This window comes from Pagrus major, chromosome 1, assembly GCF_040436345.1.
Source record: "Pagrus major chromosome 1, Pma_NU_1.0".
Lineage (NCBI taxonomy): Eukaryota > Metazoa > Chordata > Actinopteri > Spariformes > Sparidae > Pagrus > Pagrus major.
This window is the reverse complement of record NC_133215.1, coordinates 20,142,746-20,167,571: the sequence shown is the minus strand read 5'-3', so window position 1 is coordinate 20,167,571 and position 24,826 is coordinate 20,142,746. Positions and strand designations below refer to the sequence as shown.

At 39.4% G+C, this 24,826-nt stretch overlaps 4 protein-coding genes and 1 pseudogene across 4 annotated transcripts; 3 read left to right on the top strand and 2 right to left on the bottom strand.

Moving 5' to 3' along the window:
* Window positions 1–1,215: 1,215 nt before the first annotated feature.
* Window positions 1,216–2,610, top strand: LOC141000115 (sialidase-3-like). Its single transcript, XM_073470749.1, has 2 exons — window positions 1,216–1,468; window positions 1,560–2,610. The coding sequence occupies exons 1-2, from the start codon at window positions 1,244–1,246 to the stop codon at window positions 2,502–2,504; spliced, it is 1,170 nt and encodes a 389-aa protein (XP_073326850.1). The 5' UTR covers window positions 1,216–1,243; the 3' UTR covers window positions 2,505–2,610.
* A 3,510-nt stretch (window positions 2,611–6,120) lies between these two features.
* On the top strand, window positions 6,121–7,408 carry LOC140996306 (sialidase-3-like). The gene is made up of 2 exons (XM_073466702.1): window positions 6,121–6,348; window positions 6,438–7,408. Exons 1-2 carry the CDS (start codon window positions 6,121–6,123, stop codon window positions 7,359–7,361), a joined length of 1,152 nt encoding a protein of 383 aa, XP_073322803.1. The 3' UTR covers window positions 7,362–7,408.
* Window positions 7,409–8,716: 1,308 nt separating this feature from the next.
* LOC140996224 (sialidase-3-like) lies at window positions 8,717–10,215 on the top strand. The gene is made up of 2 exons (XM_073466582.1): window positions 8,717–8,941; window positions 9,031–10,215. Exons 1-2 carry the CDS (start codon window positions 8,717–8,719, stop codon window positions 9,961–9,963), a joined length of 1,158 nt encoding a protein of 385 aa, XP_073322683.1. The 3' UTR covers window positions 9,964–10,215.
* Window positions 10,216–16,145: 5,930 nt separating this feature from the next.
* Window positions 16,146–17,445, bottom strand: LOC140996140 (uncharacterized; annotated as a pseudogene).
* A 1,217-nt stretch (window positions 17,446–18,662) lies between these two features.
* On the bottom strand, window positions 18,663–24,102 carry zglp1 (zinc finger GATA like protein 1). Its single transcript, XM_073474159.1, has 5 exons — window positions 23,909–24,102; window positions 21,691–22,995; window positions 21,478–21,590; window positions 20,432–20,525; window positions 18,663–19,711 (listed from the first exon to the last, which is right to left on the bottom strand). The coding sequence occupies exons 2-5, from the start codon at window positions 22,980–22,982 to the stop codon at window positions 19,579–19,581; spliced, it is 1,632 nt and encodes a 543-aa protein (XP_073330260.1). The 5' UTR covers window positions 22,983–22,995; window positions 23,909–24,102; the 3' UTR covers window positions 18,663–19,578.
* Window positions 24,103–24,826: the final 724 nt, after the last annotated feature.

Here is a 24,826-nt window from a genome sequence, read left to right as displayed (position 1 = left end):
AAGCTGATCGGCTCTTTAAGGTTTTTTGCTACAATGAAGTCAAGCTGACACTAGAGAGTAAAAATCAGAGGTGTTTAATTGTCCATCTTTCACTGAGGCTATACCACAAAATGACCTGTTGTTTTCCATACTTGAGACTTCAAAGTAGCCTGTTGTGTATTACAAGTGACACTATTGTGCTGAAATTAAATGGTAAACTACTTAATATAAAGGTATTGGATTGACATGATTTACAAACAAAGTTATAATGACTTACATTGTCCTTTAAAATTACTGATTTTGTTTATTTCAGCTGTAACAACCATATTAATGATGTATGATATGTACTAACATTCAATACTGTAAAGTGCAATTCAAAAGATGCTGTATTGACACCAAGTTTTTGTTTTTTGTTATAATTCAAAGAATTAAACACGATTTTTGACAATGGCATTGAAATAGCTCTTTTTATTGTTTTTCTGAATAATATATACATTTTTCACACTTGTATTCATGCATGACCTTCAAAGGGTATACTTTTTTACTTTTATGATTAAACAGAAAACTACTTCCTGCTGTTAAATGGACATACAACAGTGACTCCTATTAAACTGGCACTTAGCACAGGCCAGATGTCATTCATCAACATCACTAAGTAATCTGTTAAAAATAAACTCATTGTGTTTTTTCGGCATGTATAACCCTAATTGTGGAAAATGTTTGCAATTATGTAAAGTGGCAATAACAGGTGCAGTCAGTAATGATGTGATCACAGTCTGACCTAAACTTGCTTTGCTGACCTTCCTCTTGGTAAATAAATAACCAAACCTGTTTTGGTTCTGCTTAAATGAGGAAGTGGACTTTTATTTTCTGTGTTAATCAACTGAAAAGTGCTGAAGAGGATTTGTGCCACATGTGAAACATTTATTTGAATTCTAAGAACTTTAATTTCTTACAAATTTAATCTCTGAATTCTTAGTAAAAAAGGCAGACTCCTGAGTTCAAAATCAGCATTCAAACACTTTGTTACATGTGCCCCTAATGCTCCTCCTAGAAAAGGATTTGAGTCAACTTCCATATTTTCCTGTTTTTCATGTCACTTCCTGAGAAGTGACCAATAATGTTTAGTCTGTGATAAGAGACTCCTCCCTCATTCAAAAACTGCACCACCCTGGAACCGTCAGCAGGCAATCTCTAATGATTGCAGCAGTATACTCTGCATTTCATTCTTTCTTAACCATTGTACGATCATTTTACACCAACCATGGATGACATAACTTTAAAGGGTCATCAACCGCAGAAACGAACTCTCTTTAAATCTGATAGGGAATGGGTGTACAGGATTCCTTCTCTTTTCTACGACAGTGACAAAAAGATCTTCATGGCCTTTGCAGAGCAGAGGGAGACTGTCGATGATAGCAGTACAAAACACCTGGTTTTGAAAACAGGAACGCTGAAGGGGGAGAGCACTGGTGTGAGAACAATTGAGGTAATCATCCCAAACAATTGTTTCATTGCTAAATTACTTGTGAATCTGCTTTGTTTCATTCACACATCTCTGTTGTTAATGTTCTCTCTAGTGGTCGGAGCTCAAAGTGGTGGAGGAGGCACATCTTGATGGACATCGTCCGATGAACCCCTGTCCAGTGTACGAGAAAACCAGCAAAACACTTTTCCTGTTCTTCATCTGTGTTGAGGACGGCGTCTCGGAGAGTGACCAGATAAGTTCAGGCTGTAACAAGGCCCGTCTCTGCTACATTACAACAGAAGATGGTGGCCAGACTTGGAGCGGGGTGACTGATTTGTCAGATCTTCCTGATATCAAAAGATGGGCCACATTTGCTGTTGGTCCAGGTCATGGTCTTCAAACAGAGAGTGGAAGATTGATTATTCCAACTTATGCATATGCTTCTCCCTTCACCTCAATCTGTTGCATATCATGTTTTTGCGCCGTCCCACATGCTCTCGCTCTGTGTAGTAATGATAAGGGCAGTAGTTGGCATTTTAGCAAGCTGATTGAAACAAAATCACTTGAATGTGAAATGGCAGAGGTGTCTGATGATCATGTCTACTGCAATGCCCGTAGTGAGGGAGGCTATCGAGTGGAAGCTATTGATACGGGGGCTGGTTTTAAAACCCTCCCGTCTGCTAAAAAGCTTGTTGAAACAGGTGGAGGCTGTCAGGGAAGTGTGGTCTCCTTTCCAGCTCTAAGCGAAGGTGCCACGGCTGACTCAAGCCAGAACAAGTGGCTGCTGTACACCCACCCAAGTGATCAGTCCAACAGGATCAATTTAGGAGTGTATCTGAATAAATCCCCACAGGATCCAAATGCATGGAGCAAACCCTGGATCATCAACAGTGGACCCAGTGGTTACTCGGACCTGGCTTACATTGAAGATGGTTGGTTTGCATGTCTTATGGAGTGTGGGGCCCAGAAATATACTGAGCAGATAGCGTGTGAAGTGTTTCACTACAGTCAAGTTGAAAAGGTTTGCAGAGTAAGTAAGTGCTGTTATCTGATGTGAAGCCTTCTCTTCATTTTTATTAACATTTTGTAGACATTGTATGGGGCTGAAGACCTGAAATGATTAACTTGACTTTTAGATTCTGATGCTGATCAAGCTTGTAAATATCTGATTATATGCTCAGGCTAATGGAGTGTGGGAAGCATTGTGAAGTTGATCAGAGAGCCTTTAAAGGTTTTTGCTTTCTCTGTGGCTGTACCACAAATTTTGTTTTCCTTACATGAGACTTCAGAGCAGCTTGTTGTGTATTACAAGTGATGCTATTGTTCTGAAATCATACTTATAACTACTCAATATAAAGGTGTTGGATTGATATGATTGAGAAACAAAGTTATGATGACTTACACTGTCCATGAAAATGACTGATTTTGTTTTTATATCAGCTGTAACAACCATATTAATGATGTATGTGTGGGAGATATTTTGCTAATGTTTGTTCTTGCCTACATACAAGTTTATTATTTTCATGTATAGAGTTAAAGTTTTTAACGTGTTTGAATCAGCGTTTACTCTCATTCATGTAAAAAAGATAAGATTAAGTGAAAGATCAAACAAAGTGCCATGGTGTTTCCAACCAGGTGTTTCAGGGCTGAAAGTCAGTTTTCCCTCAGTGAACTGTGCCGACTTCTTACTCCCATGAACTTATCAACTACATGATCAGCTAATGTAAACTTCATTAACTTTAGAGAACAGTGAAAAGCATTGACACCATGTGGAGAGAACAAGTTACAGTGTTGGGGTGAGACAGCCAAGATCAGGAGCGAGCAATGAAGAATGGACTTTAATCTAACGTGTTGTATGTTATAAGAGAATCTACTGAAAATCGTATTAACAACTATTAGACATATTAAAAGTGTTGGATTTGCAAATGTATAATTATTTACATGTATTGATTGATATGATTGATTTTGTTTTTAGCTTGATTTCAGCTGTAACAACCATATTCATTATGATACTGTTTTAACATTTCATACTTATGTGGTGTAACTCAAGCAATGCTGTACTGGCACAGATGTAATGTTTTTTTTTATTAAATGTAAACAGAAAAACAAGATTTTTTGACAAATAAATTGAGTTATAAGCGCTTTCTTTATTGGTTTTCTGCAGAGTGAATCCATTTTGCACACTTGTAAGCATGCACGTCCTCAAAGGGGCGCATTTTTAACTTTGATTATCAGAACTGTCTTAACATTGTTTTTGCACTATTATTTGTTTGTTCGTGTACAGAAATGCTGCTGTGAAAGGTGAAAATTAGTAGTGGACCCAGTGGTTACTCAGACCTTATGGTCTTGTGGAGTGTGGGGAGCAGAAAAAAACTGAGCAGATAGTGTGTGAAGTTTTCCTTGAATGGGACTCATCACCTAAAATGATACAGGTCTTTACAAATATGCCTTTAAGATGCTAACTTAGTTTTTAAACCAACAATGTAAATGTATGATTATATGCAGAGATTGTATTGATACATCTGATGTGTATGTCAAGGGGGATCTTAATGTTGCTTAGCTTGAGAAATAAAAGCTTGTTCTTGAGAAATCTAATGGGACTATATAATAGTTGTACAGTATCACCGGTTACTTTCTCTCACAGGAAGCTGCTGTTTTGCCAAAAAGGAAGGGAGCAGAAAAATTCTTCTTCCTGTTTTCAAAAGAAATACAGCACCAACTCTAATTAGGAAGGATTAATAAACTTGTTATTAATCCAATATTAATCCATTATTAAATTCATTGAAAGGTAACTGGCCCAACTTTCTCTAATCTTTCTAACTTTCAATTCTGCAGTTGGAAATGTTAATAAAGCCGCTGGTAAAAGGTTTCTCATTTGCCAACAATTCAAGTTGGTAACTAATTAATAAATGCACAAGTCTGCAATGTAATTAGTGATACATTTTTAAAAATGGATTTTGGTCTGGATGGCTGTCTGCAGTGTAGGTCATAAGTCCCGCCCCCAAAAATGTTAGCAGATGGGACATGAGCCAAAATAAAAACTCAGAGTACAAGTCAAATAAATTCTTCACAAAGATGGTTTCTGTTATTTTAGGTAGCTCTTATCTTGCTGATGTAAGTTCAAATAGTCATTTTCCTGATAAGTTTGGTTTTAATTAGTTATGATGCTAGAAAAAGAGGGTGTGACATAATGACTGACAACTGAGCCCTGCTTGCAGTTGAATTGGGCAGGTGTATGGGCGGGAACTCGGTACTCGACCGCCCAATCAGTACTGCGCAGACTCTGGCTCCAAATGACATCACCAGTTCAAGATGGCCACGCCTGTATCCAGGATATTTGGCTTCATTTTTGTACATTGGGAGGAGGTGGTAGAGCGTCGTCCATCTTTATACAGTCTATGGTTACAGCATGTAACTCCCAGTAAAACCATGACTCGTGGTTTAAAATTTCTGTCGCTGTGTACAGGTGAGGCAAAGTGTTATTTAGTGAGATTTAGTGGTGTTGGTAGGTAGATATTTGAACATTGGCTAGCTGATGCACTGATTTAGTATTAATGCTAAGCTAAGCTAACTGTAACCTGGCTTTAGCCCCATACTTCATGCAGAATGAAAGTGGTAATGATCTCATCATCCAACTCTTGGGGAAAAAAATAATGAGCGTGCTTCCAGGATGTCAGTTCATAGCAAATGAAGGGGATTGCTAACATGACGTTAAAATTCTCCTCACAGTTGGTTTACCTATCAGTCCAGGTAAAATGTTGTTAAATTGATTAAGACGAAGAAGGAAACGTCTGTCTCCTGTTAACAGGATGGGATGGAAACACGACAATAACTCTTGGCCTCACAGGGCATCAGCATGGCTGTAGACTTGTTGATATCTGTCTACAGAATTTTTTTTTTTTTTTTGTATAGCCACTAGGGGGTGTCCCGGTATCCCTGTACTTATTGTAATCATGACATTTAAAAATTAAATATTGATATTCACCTATTAAATTTTTTGTAATTCTTCAGCAATAAAAGTGGCAAAACACACAATGAATGAAGTTCAAGAGTAATTTGACTGACTGCATTTTTCTCTTCAAATCTTCTATATATTAGATATTATCGTTATCATGTTCTCTTTCGGCCACCATAATCATGTAGTGAAAATATGGATATGATATATCGACACCTCTGATGGCCATGCACCAAATACAAATATCTTTCGTAACTTGGGTGAAATTATCCTTTAGCTCATGCTAAGAGTTCAGGAGGTCCATGGTGAGAAAGATGCCAAGAGAGAAAGCAGCACAGATGCAGGGTCACGTTGTAGGAGAGTAAAGAAATAAAAGATTAACTGAAACCAAACCTCCATGCATCAAAGGTCACTGAGCCTGTAGCAGTCCTGGCGTTTGCTCGTAGTCATTTGTGTGTTACTGCTGAAAAGGAAGTGGACTTTGGTTTTCTTCCAATCAACCGAAAAGTGCTGAAGGGGATTTTCCTGCTTTTTCAAGTCACTTCTTGAAAAGTGAACAATGACGTTGAGTCTGTAATAAAAGACTTCTCGGTCATTCACATAGGGCAGCACCAAGCCTTATTGTTTTATACGGCTTGGTGCTGCCCTGTGTGAACGACGGAGGAGTCTTTACTCATAAGCTTAAACGGTATATGCTGATACGCATTGGACAGCAACCATGGGCAACAAACCCTCACATCAAAAAATCCAAGAAGAAAGAATTGTCTTTCTTTCCAAGGTGAACGAGGTGTACAGGATTCCTTCTCTTTTCTACGACAGTGACAAAAAGATCTTCATGGCCTTTGCAGAGCAGAGGAGTACTACAGATGACGCCAGTACAAAACACCTGGTTTTGAAAACAGGAACGCTGAAGAAGGAGGAGAGCACTGGTGTGAGAACAATTGAGGTAATCGTCCTAAACAATTGTTTCATTGCTAAATTACTTGTGAATCTGCTTTGTTTCATTCACACACCTCTGATTAATGTTCTCTCTAGTGGTCGGAGCTCAAAGTGGTGAAGGAGGCACATCTTGATGGATATCGTCCGATGAACCCCTGTCCAGTGTACGAGAAAACCAGCAAAACACTTTTCCTGTTCTTCATCTGTGTTCCGAACTGCGTCACAGAGAGCTGGCAGAGATTCACGGGCCATAACGAGGCTCGCCCCTGCTACATTACAACAAAAGATGGTGGCCTGACTTGGAGCGGGGTGACTGATTTGTCACATCTTCCTGATATCAAAAGATGGGCCACATTTGCTGTTGGTCCAGGTCATGGTCTTCAAACAGAGAGTGGTAAATTGATTATTCCAACTTATGCATATGCTTCTCGCTCCACCTCATACTGTTGCATATCATGTTTTCGCGCCGTCCCACATGCTCTCACTCTGTGTAGTAACGATAAGGGCAGTAGTTGGCATTTTAGCAAGCTGATTGAAACAAAATCAGTTGAATGTGAAATGGCAGAGGTGTCTGATGATCATGTCTACTGCAATGCCCGTAGTAAGGGAGGCTATCGAGTGGAAGCCATTGATACGGGGGCTGGTTTTAAAACCCTCCCGTCTGCTAAAAAGCTTGTTGAAACAGGTGGAGGCTGTCAGGGAAGTGTGGTCTCCTTTCCAGCTCTAAGCGAAGGTGCCATGGCTGACTCAAGCCAGAACAAGTGGCTGCTGTACACCCACCCAAGTGATCAGTCCAACAGGATCAATTTAGGAGTGTATCTGAATAAATCCCCCCAGGATCCAAATGCATGGAGCAAACCCTGGATCATCAACAGTGGACCCAGTGGTTACTCAGACCTGGCTTACATTGAAGATGGTTGGTTTGCATGTCTTATGGAGTGTGGGGTGCAGAAAGAAACTGAGCAGATAGCGTGTGAAGTGTTTCACTACAGTCAAGTTGAAAAGGGCATTGCAGAGTAAGTAAGTGCTTTTATCTGATGTGAAGCCTTCTCTTCATTTTTATTAACATTTTGTAGACATTGTATGGGGCTGAAAACCTGAAATGATTAACTTGACTTTTAGATTCTGATGCTGATCAAGCTTGTAAATATCTGATTATATGCTCAGGCTAATGGAGTGTGGGAAGCATTGTGAAGTTGATCAGAGAGCCTTTAAAGGTTTTTGCTTTCTCTGTGGCTGTACCACAAATTTCGTTTTCCTTACATGAGACTTCAGAGCAGCTTGTTGTGTATTACAAGTGACACTATTGTTCTGAAATCATACTTATAACGACTCAACATAAAGGTATTGGATTGACATGATTTACAAACAAAGTTATAATGACTTACATTGTCCTTTAAAATTACTGATTTTGTTTTATTTCAGCTGTAACAACCATATTAATGATGTATGATATGTACTAACATTCAATACTGTAAAGTGCAATTCAAAAGATGCTGTATTGACACCAAGTTTTTGTTTTTTGTTATAATTCAAAGAATTAAACACGATTTTTGACAATGGCATTGAAATAGCTCTTTTTATTGTTTTTCTGAATAATATATACATTTTTCACACTTGTATTCATGCATGACCTTCAAAGGGTATACTTTTTTACTTTTATGATTAAACAGAAAACTACTTCCTGCTGTTAAATGGACATACAACAGTGACTCCTATTAAACTGGCACTTAGCACAGGCCAGATGTCATTCATCAACATCACTAAGTAATCTGTTAAAAATAAACTCATTGTGTTTTTTTGGCATGTATAACCCTAATTGTGGAAAATGTTTGCAATTATGTAAAGTGGCAATAACAGGTGCAGTCAGTGATGATGTGATCACAGTCTGACCTAAACTTGCTTTGCTGACCTTCCTCTTGGTAAATAAATAACCAAACCTGTTTTGGTTCTGCTCAAATGAGGAAGTGGCCTTTATTTTCTGTGTTAATCAACTGAAAAGTGCTGAAGAGGATTTGTGCCACATGTGAAACATTTATTTGAATTCTAAGAACTTTAATTTCTTACAAATTTAATCTCTGAATTCTTAGTAAAAAAGGCAGACTCCTGAGTTCAAAATCAGCATTCAAACACTTTGTTACATGTGCCCCTAATGCTCCTCCTAGAAAAGGATTTGATTCAACTTCCATATTTTCCTGTTTTTCATGTCACTTCTTGAGAAGTGACCAGTAATGTTTAGTCTGTGATAAGAGACTCCTCCCTCATTCAAAAACGGCACCACCCTGGAACCGTCAGCAGGCAATCTCTAATGATTGTGGCAGTATACTCTGCATTTCATTCCTTCTTAACCATTGTACGATCATTTTACACCAACCATGGATGACATAACTTTAAAGGGTCATCAACTGCAGAAACAAACTCTCTTTAAATCTGATAGGAAACGGGTGTACAGGATTCCTTCTCTTTTCTACGACAGTGACAAAAAGATCTTCATGGCCTTTGCAGAGCAGAGGAGTACTGTACATGATAGCAGTACAAAACACCTGGTTTTGAAAACAGGAACGCTGAAGGAGGAGAGCCCTGGTGTGAGAACAATTGAGGTAATCATCCCAAACAATTGTTTCATTGCTAAATTACTTGTGAATCTGCTTTGTTTCATTCACACATCTCTGATTAATGTTCTCTCTAGTGGTCGGAGCTCAAAGTGGTGGAGGAGGCACATCTTGATGGACATCGTACGATGAACCCCTGTCCAGTGTACGAGAAAACCAGCAGAACACTTTTCCTGTTCTTCATCTGTGTTAAGGGCGTCATCTCAGAGTGCTGGCAGAGATTCTGGGGCTGTAACAAGGCTCGCCCCTGCTACATTACAACAAAAGATGGTGGCCAGACTTGGAGTGGGGTGACTGATTTGTCACATCTTCCTGATATCAAAAGATGGGCCACATTTGCTGTTGGTCCAGGTCATGGTCTTCAAACAGAGAGTGGAAGATTGATTATTCCAACTTATGCATATGCTTCTTGCTCCACCTCATACTGTTGCATATCATGTAAGTGCTCTGTCCCACATGCTCTCACTCTGTATCGTGATAATGAAGGCAGTAGTTGGCATTTTAGCAAGCTGCTTGAAACAGAATCACTTGAATGTGAAATGGCAGAGGTGTCTGATGATGAGGGCCACAACTACATCTACTGCAATGCCCGTAGTAAGGGAGGCTATCGAGTGGAAGCTATTGATAGGGGGGCTGGTTTTGAAACCCTCCCTGCTGGAAAGCTTGTTGAAACAGGTGGAGGCTGTCAGGGAAGTGTGGTCTCCTTTCCAGCTCCAAGCGAAGGTGCCATGGCTGACTCAAGCCAGAACAAGTGGCTGCTGTACACCCACCCAAGTGATCTGTCCAACAGGATCAATTTAGGAGTGTATCTGAATAAATCCCCACAGGATCCAAATGCATGGAGCAAACCCTGGATCATCAACAGTGGACCCAGTGGTTACTCAGACCTGGCTTACATTGAAGATGGTTGGTTTGCATGTCTTATGGAGTGTGGGGCCCAGAAAGAAACTGAACAGATAGCGTGTGAAGTGTTTCACTACAGTCAAGTTGAAAAGGGCATTGCAGAGTAAGTAAGTGCTTTTATCTGATGTGAAGCCTTCTCTTCATTTTTATTAACATTTTGTAGACATTGTATGGGGCTGAAGACCTGAAATGATTAACTTGACTTTTAGATTCTGATGCTGATCAAGCTTGTAAATATCTGATTATATGCTCAGGCTAATGGAGTGTGGGAAGCATTGTGAAGCTGATCAGATAGCCTTTAAAGATTTTTGCTTTCTCTGTGGCTGTACCACAAATTTTGTTTTCCTTACATGAGACTTCAGAGCAGCTTGTTGTGTATTACAAGTGATGCTATTGTTCTGAAATCATACTTCATACTAACTACTCAATATAAAGGTATTGGATTGATATGATTGAGAAACAAAGTTATAATGACTTACACTGTCCATAAAAAAATGACTGACTTTGTTTTTATATCAGCTGTAACAACCATATTAATGATGTATGTGTGGGAGATATTTTGCTAATGTTTGTTCTTGCCTACATACAAGTTTATTATTTTCATGTATAGAGTTAAAGTTTTTAACGTGTTTGAATCAGCGTTTACTCTCATTCATGTAAAAAAGATAAGATTAAGTGAAAGATCAAACAAAGTGCCATGGTGTTTCCAACCAGGTGTTTCAGGGCTGAAAGTCAGTTTTCCCTCAGTGAACTGTGCCGACTTCTTACTCCCATGAACTTATCAACTACATGATCAGCTAATGTAAACTTCATTAACTTTAGAGAACAGTGAAAAGCATTGACACCATGTGGAGAGAACAAGTTACAGTGTTGGGGTGAGACAGCCAAGATCAGGAGCGAGCAATGAAGAATGGACTTTAATCTAACGTGTTGTATGTTATAAGAGAATCTACTGAAAATCGTATTAACAACTATTAGACATATTAAAAGTGTTGGATTTGCAAATGTATAATTATTTACATGTATTGATTGATATGATTGATTTTGTTTTTAGATTGATTTCAGCTGTAACAACCATATTCATTATGATACTGTTCTAATATTTCATACTTATGTGGTGTAACTCAAGCAATGCTGTACTGGCACAGATGTAATGTTTTTTTTAATTAAATGTAAACAGAAAAACAAGATTTTTTGACAAATAAATTGAGTTATAAGCGCTTTCTTTATTGGTTTTCTGCAGAGTGAATCCATTTTGCACACTTGTAAGCATGCACGTCCTCAAAGGGGCGCATTTTTAACTTTGATTATCAGTACTGTCTTAACATTGTTTTTGCACTATTATTTGTTTGTTCGTGTACAGAAATGCTGCTGTGAAAGGTGAATAATTAGTAGTGGACCCAGTGGTTACTCAGACCTTATGGGGTCTTGTGGAGTGTGGGGAGCAGAAAAAAACTGAGCAGATAGTGTGTGAAGTTTTCCTTGAATGGGACTTATCACCTAAAATGATACAGGTCTTTACAAATATGCCTTTAAGATGCTAACTTAGTTTATAAAACCAACAATGTAAATGTATGATTATATGCAGAGATTGTATTGATACTTCTGATGTGTATGTCAAGGGGGATCTTAATGTTGCTTAGCTTGAGAAATAAAAGCTTGTTCTTGAGAAATCTAATGGGACTATATAATAGTTGTACAGTATCACCGGTTACTTTCTCTCACAGGAAGCTGCTGTTTTGCCAAAAAGGAAGGGAGCAGAAAAATTCTTCTTCCTGTTTTCAAAAGAAATACAGCACCAACTCTAATCAGGAAGGATTAATAAACTTGTTATTAATCCAATATTAATCCATTATTAAATTCATTGAAAGGTAACTGGCCCAACTTTCTCTAATCTTTCTAACTTTCAATTCTGCAGTTGGAAATGTTAATAAAGTCGCTGGTAAAAGGTTTCTCATTTGCCAACAATTCAAGTTGGTAACTAATTAATAAATGCACAAGTCTGCAATGTAATTAGTGATACATTTTTAAAAATGGATTTTGGTCTGGATGGCTGTCTGCAGTGTAGGTCATAAGTCCCGCCCCCAAAAATGTTAGCAGATGGGACATGAGCCAAAATAAAAACTCAGAGTACAAGTCAAATAAATTCTTCACAAAGATGGTTTCTGTTATTTTAGGTAGCTCTTATCTTGCTGATGTAAGTTCAAATAGTCATTTTCCTGATAAGTTTGGTTTTAATTAGTTATGATGCTAGAAAAAGAGGGTGTGACATAATGACTGACAACTGAGCCCTGCTTGCAGTTGAATTGGGCAGGTGTATGGGCGGGAACTCGGTACTCGACCGCCCAATCAGTACTGCGCAGACTCTGGCTCCAAATGACATCACCAGTTCAAGATGGCCACGCCTGTATCCAGGATATTTGGCTTCATTTTTGTACATTGGGAGGAGGTGGTAGAGCGTCGTCCATCTTTATACAGTCTATGGTTACAGCATGTAACTCCCAGTAAAACCATGACTCGTGGTTTAAAATTTCTGTCGCTGTGTACAGGTGAGGCAAAGTGTTATTTAGTGAGATTAAGTGGTGTTGGTAGGTAGATTTTTGAACATTGGCTAGCTGATGCACTGATTTAGTATTAATGCTAAGCTAAGCTAACTGTAACCTGGCTTTAGCCCCATACTTCATGCAGAATGAAAGTGGTAATGATCTCATCATCCAACTCTTGGGGAAAAAAATAATGAGCGTGCTTCCAGGATGTCAGTTCATAGCAAATGAAGGGGATTGCTAACATGACGTTAAAATTCTCCTCACAGTTGGTTTACCTATCAGTCCAGGTAAAATGTTGTTAAATTGATTAAGACGAAGAAGGAAACTTCTGTCTCCTGTTACCAGGATGGGATGGAAACACGACAATAACTCTTGGCCTCACAGGGCATCAGCATGGCTGTAGACTTGTTGATATCTGTCTACAGAATTTTTTTTTTTTTGTATAGCCACTAGGGGGTGTCCCGGTATCCCTGTACTTATTGTAATCATGACATTTAAAAATTAAATATTGATATTCACCTATTAAATTTTTTGTAATTCTTCAGCAATAAAAGTGGCAAAACACACAATGAATGAAGTTCAAGAGTAATTTGACTGACTGCATTTTTCTCTTCAAATCTTCTATATATTAGATATTATCGTTATCATGTTCTCTTTCGGCCACCATAATCATGTAGTGAAAATATGATATCGACACCTCTGATGGCCATGCACCAAATACAAATATCTTTCGTAACTTGGGTGAAATGATCCTTTAGCTCATGCTAAGAGTTCAGGAGGTCCATGGTGAGAAAGATGCCAAGAGAGAAAGCAGCACAGATGCAGGGTCACGTTGTAGGAGAGTAAAGAAATAAAAGATTAACTGAAAACAAACATCCCTTCATCAAAGGTCACTGAGCCTGTAGCAGTCCTGGCGTTTGATTGTGGTCACCTGTGTGTGTCACTGCTGAAAACACAAAAACACACAAGGAGAAGTCCTCCAATGTGTTGGATCAGTTAATGAGGCTGACTGAGGCTGAGCTGACGTCATGTCTCCGGCTCTCTGCACTTGTTTGGAGGCAAAACACAGCTGGTTAAATTAGGACTGCAATCTTCTCTTTTTCTGCTTTTGTTGTGGCTTTAATTCATGCCCAGACTATAATCATACATATTCATCTCTAAACACACATCCACACCTATGAAAGAGAGCTGAGGATATATCGAGCTATTCAGCAACAGCTGTTTGGATAAAAAGTTTGTCAGTGTAAATAAACTGGATTGTCACCTTGACCTTATGTCCGTCTCTCACTCCCTCTCTGCCTGTTTCCAAATGTTACACTTTCTTTGTTTTGTCTTTGTATGGGAGCCCAATTCTGCCAAAATAGAGGAAAAGTTAGTTACGATTTAAACGAATACTCATGGTAAAACAAAAATTATAGTAAAAAATAATCTGATAATAAGTGAAACGTAACTTTTTTCTCATAATTTGGATTTAAAATGAGCATGTTTTTTATTTATCATGAGTCACTTTTCATCTTTTTTGTTTCTTTTATTAATAGAAATCGACTTCCATACTTTCGCAGTGCCACTCCACTCCGCCAGTAAAGTCTTTCTCTTTTTATAGACATGTAGTTAAATCATGAGCTCATGGGTGGCTCTAGTGTTACATGTTATCCATCCATCCCCATCTTTAGGGACTGGAGAGGGTTCCCCTTTCTTCAAACATACATCCTCCAGCAGCATATTTCCTGTCACAGTCTGACACTGGCCCACACATCACTGACTAACTTTAATGGGCTACACTCCATGAAGATATACGGAGATTTTATGTTTTCAAACGGTGGAGCAGGACTGTGAGTGTGCATGTGCGCTATAATTGAATTAAACTCCGATATGACAGAGTGTGCCAGGAAAAGCAAACTGCTCCCTGAGGGATTATTTAGGCTGAAGGCAGCTGTTTACAGACGGCAGACGATCTGCTATGAGCCATATCACACTTACACCAGCAGCTACATGCTGGGAGAGATTTTCTTTACACACTTACCCACTGATGTTCTTCTGAAGAACAAGTGAAAAACAAAAGTGCAAACAAAAGTGTAGTCCAACAACACTAGCAAGCCTCTACTGTAAGACTGACTGTAAAAACATGAACAACTTTACATAACAGTGTAAAAACATGTTAAAATTCAGAAATTCTGTTTTGAAATAAACAGCTTTAATTTAAAGACTGAAAAATAAAGGAAACTGCATGTTTATTATACTAGATTTTCTATGTAAAAATTGGGTTTCCTCCTCTGAAGAAAGCTTTTTTTTGCATTAATGGATTTGACAGTACAACACTCTGCCAAGTCACCATTGTGAATAAAAATTTGTTCTTAATGATTTGCCTGGTTAAGAAAAAGTCAAATAAATTAAAATATTCTATCATTTAAACATTATACTGCTTCTTTTTAACTGCATTTACTCTGATTGAATTTTGTGTTGCAACCCCTGACACTTTTATAATCTCTTACAACCTGCAAACAGCCATCGGATGGAGCAACGGAGAGTCAATGTTTACTTCACAAATAGCTAATAACATTTTGCACTGAACAAACAGGATGAGCTTCATGCATTTATATGGAATGAGCTGATTAAACGGAGACACTACAGGTAAAAAAAAAATAAACGTTTTTTTGCTGTTTTGCTTCCATAAAATATATTTTTTCAGACTGGTGGAAAGAAAATTGCACATATTTAATTTCACAACCTCATTTGCATATTTAAACATAACATTTCTGAAAACTTGTACAAAAAATAATTGCCTACTGGTGAAGTTTCATTGTGATATCCATTAAAAAATTACCCTAGTCCCCTGTAGTGTGTCCACTCAGGCCACTCTAGTGACAATAGGCCTATAGGCTTCATAGTGCATCACTGAAAAAAAAGGCCATTCTGCATTTGAGTAGGTCCGTACAGGCCTCCTTAAATAAAATGTTGTTGTGTTGCTGCTTCTTTTCATTCCTGAACACAGGCGCTCTTCTGCCTCATATTTCCACATAACAGTAAAGAACAAAAAAAAGAAGCAACAAGCGATGAAAGTCTGCGCAGTGGTACAGTTTTAACAGATGATCAGATGTATTTCATATTAACGCTGATCACTGCCAGACTGCAGAGGCTGACCAGACCAGCGTGTGGTAAAAAAGGCCTGTTTTGACTAAAGCAAACATGGACACACACACACAGACACAGTCAATAAACAAGGGAGGGAGAAAGATAATGTGCTGGCGCTCAGATATTTTGTGAAAGCACAATAAATACAGCGACGTCATCACATTTGAGCAATTTCCATTCCTCTGTAAAGCCAAAGAAACTGATATGTGGAACATGTTCAGTGATTTCACATCGGTTCACTACTTTTTTATTCATTATCAAGGCTATTTATTTTATTTTCATCCTTCTGATCTTACAAAATAAACGGCCCACATTTTGCCACACAATGCTCCACCATCGCTCTTAACCTGTCACCGTATAATTAAGTAAGTTGTATTAATTTATATTAAGAATATGGAATTATATTTTCTTTGTGAGTCTTTATTATTTATTATTTGTTTCACTGAGGTCTTGTCTCAAATTCCGTCAAAACATAAAGACAGAAACATGTCGGCCTCAAACAGTAAAATAATAATATAACAGACATAAGTTTTATTTGATGGTGTCTGATAATTATAAACGCTGTGACATTTAATTCAAATTGCACAGATTTTGTAAATTCATTCACGTTTTATTGCAAACATATTTAAAAACTGTAAAATATCACTTATTCAAAAACATTTGCTTCAAGAAAACAACTCGCTAAATATGGCGGCCTGTCCGCAGGTTCAGGACATCATTAAAAACTGTCGTATTGTTACATTCTGTACCATATGAGTTACTCTGAGATTCCCGTTAATTCAAGACACGCGGACATCATCAGATTAAATTGAATTCGACGAAACTTTTATGATCCCAGCGGGGAAATTGGACACGTGGGAGACATGATGGTAGTTGGGAATCATTCCGTGCAGCGAGACAGGAGACATGAACGAGGAGCCGGGAGCCAAAGATGGGACGGCGGCGCAGCGACCCGGGTCGAAATGTTCAAACGTAAGACAAGAGGGGAAATTCTTGGAGAGGAGCGAGGAGAGCGCAGGTATGATGCTGCTCACAGGTGCGATACTGTGGGAGCCCAAACGACTCCTTATGTCCAGGTCGTGGTATAAATCAGGACCCATGCTGTGCGCACCGAGCAGAGGGAAGACGGGCATCAGGCTGCGCTCCTGCGCCCTGGAGTCCTTCAGCGCTCCCATACAGAAATGCTGCCTCTTGAAGCGTTTCCTCCGCCGAAGGAAACTCCCGTTTTCAAACATATCGGCCGACATGGGATCCAGGGTCCAATAATTCCCTTTCCCAGGATTCCCAGGCTCCCGGGGCATTTTGACAAAGCAGTCATTCAAAGACAAGTTGTGGCGGATTGAGTTTTGCCACGCAGGGAACTTCTCCCGATAATACGCAAAGCGCTGGCTGATGAAATCACAAATCTCACTGAGGGTGAGTCTCTTCTTCGGGCTCTGGAGGATGGCCATGGTGATGAGAGCGATGTAAGAGTACGGGGGCTTCACCGAGGCGGTTCTCCTGCCCGGACCCTCCTGTAGCCGGACCGTAAAGTCTCCCTCCTCCCGGTCTGCGGGAGCGAAGGATGACGCACTCTGCTCAAAGTCGACATTACTCTCACTAAACACTGACAAATCTGTCTTCTTCACGTGTTCGCCACAGTCTGTCTGTCCCCCCACGTCAATGTCCGACCCGTCCATGAGTTTGCTGCCCAAGGTCATGGTCCAGAGCGTCCGGTGGCACGGCGGCCCCAGCAGGCGAGATTAGCGCCTGTCCGGGACAGAGCAGACCCCCTTCTCTCCTTTCATTCACAAAAAAAGTTGCCCATCTGACTGCATCTTTGACTTTTCTGCCTCCCACTCTAAACTTTCTCCTCCTCCTCCTCAGTCTGTCTTCATCACAACAGCAGACACAAACCTGAAGCAAAAACATCTGAATGAAAAGGTACAGATTGTGAATGGTACTACTGAGGATATGATCGAGATAATTTCCCTATGATTCAAGTATCTTGAGTTATAGATGAATATTTGAAAGGCACGTTTTCACTGTGGGAAAATGATCGGGTCTGGATTCCTGTTTTATACAAGTGGCCTACTTTTCCCTTTTTAATAAGGCAGCAACGAAACAATTGAGCTCCATTAATGCCAATATGTCTGCAGGATTCCCTTATTTAAACTAAATCTATGTTGAACTTGAGTTCATTCTTCATTATGTTTAATTGTGGTACAATGTCTTAAAAATGACTGCCTGGATATCATTGGTAATATAAACTTTAACCGCACTATAAAAATACTCAAGTATTTACTAAGTCCTGCATTCATAAACGTACAAAACAAAAGTACATTATGCCTAAGGACCCTCGACAGAGTCTGTTTCAAATAATGTATATGATTATTATTGGATTATACATACATGAATTTATGAGCATGCAGGTTCTTATGTCGTCAAGGCAGAGCCACAATTAACTACTTTATATACTACTTTGTAACAATTCATCATATTTTACGAGGGGATCATGTCAAGTAAACAGTTTGCCTCTGAAATATGATGTAGAGGTATACAGTGCCATGTCATGATGATACTCAAATAAAATACAAGTTCAAGTACAAGTACAGCACTTGCAAAGTTACTCTCCCTCACTGCTGACTCTGTTGCAGTGGATGTTTTAGTGACCACAGCAGGTGAGGCTGATTTGGACTAAAATATGCTTAATGTAAAAATGAAAAAGCACATTCATTTTATTGTGCTTGTTTCTATCTTTTATGTTCTTGGCTCAAACAACGCTCATTTCCTTCGGTGTTCCTCACTGCTGGATGGTTTGGCACATGGCGAGGGAGGCAGCTCTCTCTCTCTCTCTCTCTCTCTCTGGCTGTTTCAAATAAGAGGAAGACGTAATCCGTTTTTGAAATAATAGCTGCACTGTATCAATCCGTGTGAGGCCACCCACTTGGCAAATGGTGCTACACTGCAGGGTGGGCTGAGGAAACTGTGGGAAGTCTCATTAATGAACAATTCTTCCTTGTAGCTCTCCACATAGTTTAATGCGATATGTGTACCCCTATGAAACTATTACACTATTTTATAGTCACTGCATTTTTAGTAGGGGATTACATCAAGTACAGTACCTTAAAAAAGAACCAGGAAACAAATTGGATGGTTCATACTGAATTTAATACGGGTCAAAACCAATGCAAGCTCACACAAAAATTAATTTTTTCTTCTCATGGGAAACAGCAATACTCAGTGCACCAACTAAACCAGCAACACAGCAAACAAACAACGAGAAAATAAACAATTACAAATCAGAAACAAGACAAAGACAACAAAATGAATAACTTAACTCGTGCAACTTAATGTCTATCTGCTGAACTTAGCAGACAGTCTCAAAGTCAAGGTCAAGAGAAGTGAATTGTTTTTCAGTTAATAACAGTGAACACAGCGCTGAGCTCAGGTCCTGTACAGAAATGACTTTCTACTGCAGCCATCTGGCACTGCAGACCATCATACACAGGCAACACTGAAGCTATTTAGATGAAAAATGTCACCAATTATGACTAAACTTTCCACTGAATGTGTTCTCATAGTAGCCCTTCAGTATGCCATTAATTTCCGCAAATGTTTCTCAGCTCTGCTACAAACTGTCTGTGCTTCAACAATATATCTCTCTTTGTGGAGACAGAAGAAAACAAACCCATCGACTGTATAAATATCCGTCACACATGCTACATAGGTCAGCCAGTAGCACAAACAGTGCAGGTAAAGCTTCAAGTACAGATCATGTTTTAGACATCGTCCTCCATTTTTAAGTGTTTTAAGAGTTCTGAAGGTTTTGAATGTTTTTCCTGTAGCAGTGAATCTAATTTAAATACTCAGAGTCACCTAAGATGTAAAACGCTGGTGCTGCTCCTCCATATCTGCAGTCACATCTGTAGTGAATCATAGAGAACTAAGAACTGCAAGAGCAGAAAGTGTAGCCTTGAACGGTCATGTGCAAAAGTGTGTGTGTGTGTGTGTGAAGAGCTTTGTCACATGTGGACATAAAAACCTTCGCTCTGTGTATGTTCCCTAGGTGGTGCGTTTCCGTGGAGCTGAGGTCAGCCTCACAAAGTTTCCACACTTGAGGCAGCACGAGTTGGAGTTGCCCTCTTTCCTCGGGATATGCCAGCAGTTGACACAGCGCACTCTGTACTTCTTATACCTTCAAAAGGTCAAGACAGAAAAAGAATACACTGATGATTACACCCTGTCATGTTCAGGTTTCATGATGGAGGCTATTTTTATCCATACCTCATAAATAGTTGGTATTTATCGATGAATATATGAAGCTAATCTCGGTTAAGGATCACTGGCTACATTTACATGCACACTAATTTTCCACTGTTATTCCAGATATGACAATATTCAGAATTTGATACATGTCATGTAAGCAGCATATTCTGTTTGAATATTCCTAATAGGCCTTATTCCAAATGAAGCATTTTCCAATTAAGAAATTTGGGATATTCCGGGATTATTATTATTTTAGGAGCGTTCTCTGGACATGTATACAACGTCTTCAGAATATGCGTCTCAATCGGGGATTTTACAGCAGTTTGAGACCTCTGTGTTTACGGCATACAGTCAGCTGTGTGCATTGTAGACAAACCAGCCAACTGTTTGCAAAGCTGAGTTAGAAACGCCTGCACAGAAGAAAAGCCCACAATTCTGGTCAGAAGAAGAAACACACCTACTTTTTAAACATTATGAATGACTTGGATTATCAACTGTTTTTTGGATATGCATACATTTTGCGACACCTCTCTTCAAGAAGGTTGTTGAACGATGGTTTTCATTTGCCATGTGAACAGTTTAGTTGGAAATTAGGGCAAAAACAGAAAACTGTGTGCTTGTAAACTGAGCCACTGTTAATGTCAGCTACCTTATTCCACAAGCATTACAGAGGGGGGTCCCGTCCTCTGCATCCCTCCACATGGGGGTCTTCCTGGTGCAGCACGATGCACAGACTTTACCCTCTTTTGTGAAACAGAAAAGAAACACAATCTTTAGTGTTACAGGTATTTTAAAATGAGTGAAGTTAAACATTTCTGTTCAAGAAACAGTTTCTGTCTAAGTGAAGGATGTATTTTTGATGCATCATAACATTTTCTGAATAATTAACGCTACATTTCATCAATAAGATCAGTAATACAACCCGGAAGAGTGATGTCATCCTATGAGCAGGCAAATTTCAAATTGTTAAGTTTTGTTGAAATGTGTTACCAAGGAGAGACTCGAATCAATGCAAGGAATTTGAAATGCCATGAAAGAAAGTTTCAGTCTACTGATACTGAAAATACACCGACTCAAAACCAACGGCTTAACAGCTGAAAGTAAAAATCACATGTTGGAATTTATATTGAATTTCACGGTCTTCTGAGAACTAGCTGATACCCATGATATGGGTGGTTGGAGGATGTATACACAGCAGTTTTCATAAATACTTGTACAAATGTACACCACCTGTCCAGAGTGATGCTGTCAAGTCACATGTTTTGGTGTGGTGGCGTCCTCTAGTGGAGAAAATTGACGTTTCATGCAATACATACCTCAAATGATATTATTTCAAGTAAAATAGAGTAATACTTCTGAAGCATCTATTGTAAACACATAAGAAGGCAGCATTTATATTTAAACATATATCTGAAACTTAATTATTGCAGTCATTTACTTCATTAGTTATGTACTTTATTCACTCTTCCTTCCCCTTAATTTATTATAATCTCTAATTTTGAGTATTTTTTTGTTATCTGAATTAAGGGGACGAGATTAGAGCGTGCCGTGTATTATATAGATTTTAAAGTTCATTAGTGACTATCAGCTGAAATTTCTCAGGCTTTCACATCGCTGTCTAGCGAGCCTGTAAAATTGACAACATGAACTTACATCAGCTTCACTGAACAGTGCAGGTACTCGAGTGTTACTCACGGGAAACACTGGCCGTGGGGTCACTCTCCTCATCCGAGCCGCTTGTTTTGAGGGATTTCTGCGTTGTACGTGTCCTCGGCCTCGGTTTTCTCACACTCTTGCAGAGCTCCTTGCTGTGATGGGTACACAAGCAGCAAAAGAGCGAGTACATTTAACTTATTGTTATTTTATCTTCTAAATTCTTTTAAAAAAACGTAACAAGTCTCTCACTACCTGTACTTTGAAGTTATGAGGAGCCGACACTGTTCCCTACTGTCGTCCAGCTCCGTGTCCATCCTGAACGTCACTCCCTGGAAGTCCGGGTCTTGGATATCAGCACTCCGGCTGGGGCGGGGTTGTTTTCTAGGAGTCTTGGTTCTCCACTTCTGGGTAAATGGAGGGACAATTTTTTCCTTTTGCACTTGTCTGTGTTCTGGTTTTGATGGTGCAGAAGGTGAGGGGTTCGTTTCTCCATCATAGCTTGAGGATTTCACTTGTGCAATTGGAGGGGATTTTTCCTCTATGGGAGCATGTGTACATTCTGGTGTAGAAGCAGTGATTTTGTCACATGGGGGCTCTGTAGTCCAAGCAAGGTTTGCATTATGGTCTAGCGTTAGTGCCGGCTTTGAAAGAGCCACGCTCGCATCTTCATTTGCAATAAAAGTCAGCTGGGTACTAAGGGATGCATTTTCGGAGAATGGTACCTTCAAAATATCCTGTTCAGAAGACAAACAATTCTTCTTGCTCTCCTGGTTCAACTCAAATTGTCTGTGAACACTGAACTTGTTCTCTCTTTTGTCTCTGTGGTGAGGTTGAGATGATGTTGAATTTTCGTCCCCCAGCTCTGGTCTAACAGCGACAGTTTTTTCAGCAGCCTGTGACTGAACACAGCAGCCCACTTTGGAGTCTTTCACACAGCACTCTGGTGTTCCAGCTCCTCCACTGCAGACTCTTACATCGTCCACAGAACTAACACAAGCTGGGATATCTTCTCTTTCATAGACAAGAACAGATGGTCTCAAAGTGCATTCAAAACTTATGAAGTCACCTCCAACTCTCTGATCTGTTCCATCTGTTGCTTTGTCTACTGAAAGGTCTAATTTTGTGTCAGATGATGCTGAACTAAAGTCAGACTCCTCTACATCACTGTGATGCAGGAGCCTCTCACACTGCAGGTTGATCAGACTCAATACTTGAGGGTCAACAAAAGTTGTGACCTTACTGCTGTGACTTTTCTCCTTCACTTTTTTCATCTTATGAGACAAACCGTGTTGGTGGGAGCCGTTAGAGATTTGAAATGAATGTGCATCCTCGTCCTCTTTTTTAGCCACGAAAGCGCCCTGCCTAGAAGTCTCATTTAGCCATGGGGAGGGCAAATTTGTGTCCAGGAAACTGTTGTGGATGGGGGAAGCTAGCTTGGAAACTTCTTGGAAAAGATACAAGAGGGCTGAATGAGAGGCATCATGTTCCACTGCGCTCTGGTTTCCCTGGATGAAGGAAGCTTGCGTCTCTGGTCCCGTGCTCATGTTGGGGCAGTGTCTGCATCATAATAACAAACAAACAGCTTTCAGATCAGTTGTCATGGGTTCATTACCGAGGTAGGAAATAATAAAAGCAATTATTTTTCAACACAAAATTATGTTGAACCCATATGAATAGTACTTGAGTAAAAGTCTGAAAGTATCTGATATTATATGTACTTAAGTATCAAAAATACAAGTAAAAGTAAATTCTAAATACATTTACATTATTATACCATATATTATGGGTCGACCCCTTATCTGCATGGCCAATTACCTGAAGCGATGTTCAGCTTTTTTCGGATTATCGGAATCTGTTTTTTTTTAAATGTGCTACTTGATGCATCAATCTGCAAAGTATCTAGTACCTAAAGTTATCAAATAGATGTAGTGGAGTAAAAAGTACAATATTTGCCTACAAAATGTGGTGGAGTGGAAGTATAAAGTAGCAGAAAATGGAAATACTCAAGTAAAGTACAGGTGCCTCAAAATTGTACTACAGTACTTGAGTAAATGTTCTTCACTGCCTAAACGTTGGTTCATATTAAGGGGTCACAAGCTATTAAAAAGGTCAGATACCTCTATTCTAGAAGCTAAATGGATTTCAAACATTGCCACAACATAGAATATTACACAAATTGAGCCACATTTATATCCACAGTGACAACAGGTAAGCTAGGTTATTGCAGTGTTTAACATTTTTGTTTCCAAACTGTGGACAACGGTGACAGTGAGTTAGCTTATTGACTTTAGGATAGTATTATTGCAATGTTCCATTAGGCCTACATTATGTTTTAGCTAACAGGACTAGACTGGTGACATTTTTAAATTTAAAAACCTGGAAGGAAAAAAAACACTAAAAAAAAGAAAACTCACATGAAGCCTTTAGTTTTGAGAAAGAGACGTTTTTCAAAAAAACGTAACTTACGCACCTCAGCAGTGGAAATGTAACAACCCGTGGAACCCTGGTGCAGCTCTGGTGTTCTAGAACCCTGATGCGGCTCTGGTGTTCTAGAACCCTGGTGCGGCTCTGATCTTCTACAACGCTGAAGATTTTCGCGGTTGTCTTGAGTTTGACTGTCGCGAGCGCAGAAGCAGCTCGAGCGGACAATGACGCAATATTGAAAATCACTGAAATTATGAAGCTGTAGATTCTTCCTCCTTTTCTCTCTCATGTTTGCAGTTAAAGGCCTATGCTATGACCTCACCTAGGCCTATATATGTTCGGACCACTCAAAATATTGAATGATGGTCGATTTAGTAGCATATACAGAAGTCTGTGTAGGCTACTTTATTACTTTTGGCCTATTAACTATGGCCATGCTGAACCAAAGCCTACATTCTGATTTCTCATAGTTTCAGGCAGATCTACTAGAGCTCTACAGGATTCAACTGTCGCACAACCTTTAACTGTGATCTAGCTTAAAATCTGCAGATCCGTGCCTCTATTTGTCTGTTTTTGACCTGTCATGGCCTCTATGGATAACCACGTCTTGATCATTTGGGCCTGAAGAGAACAGTTCAAAATCGGATCAGAAATAATATTAAAAACGTGCAGTCCACCCAGTTTACCTGTAATCGTTGTGCACTACTGCTCATGCTCACCTCAGATCTTCAGATCGATCGCCAGAAAACTGTGCCAAAAACTGTGCCAACTTTGTGGTAACTCTCACCGATGGAGCTGGTGGTTGCTATGACGTGTTCTGGACCAGGAAACATTGCGCGGGTGTATTTGATTTGCTGGATTACACCTGTTGGGGAATAAAAGCGCTGCCCACACACAGTCCCAGTTTCACTTTGTAGCTGCTGCAAACACTTCTTTGCGACCACACAAACGCCTGTTGAAATAT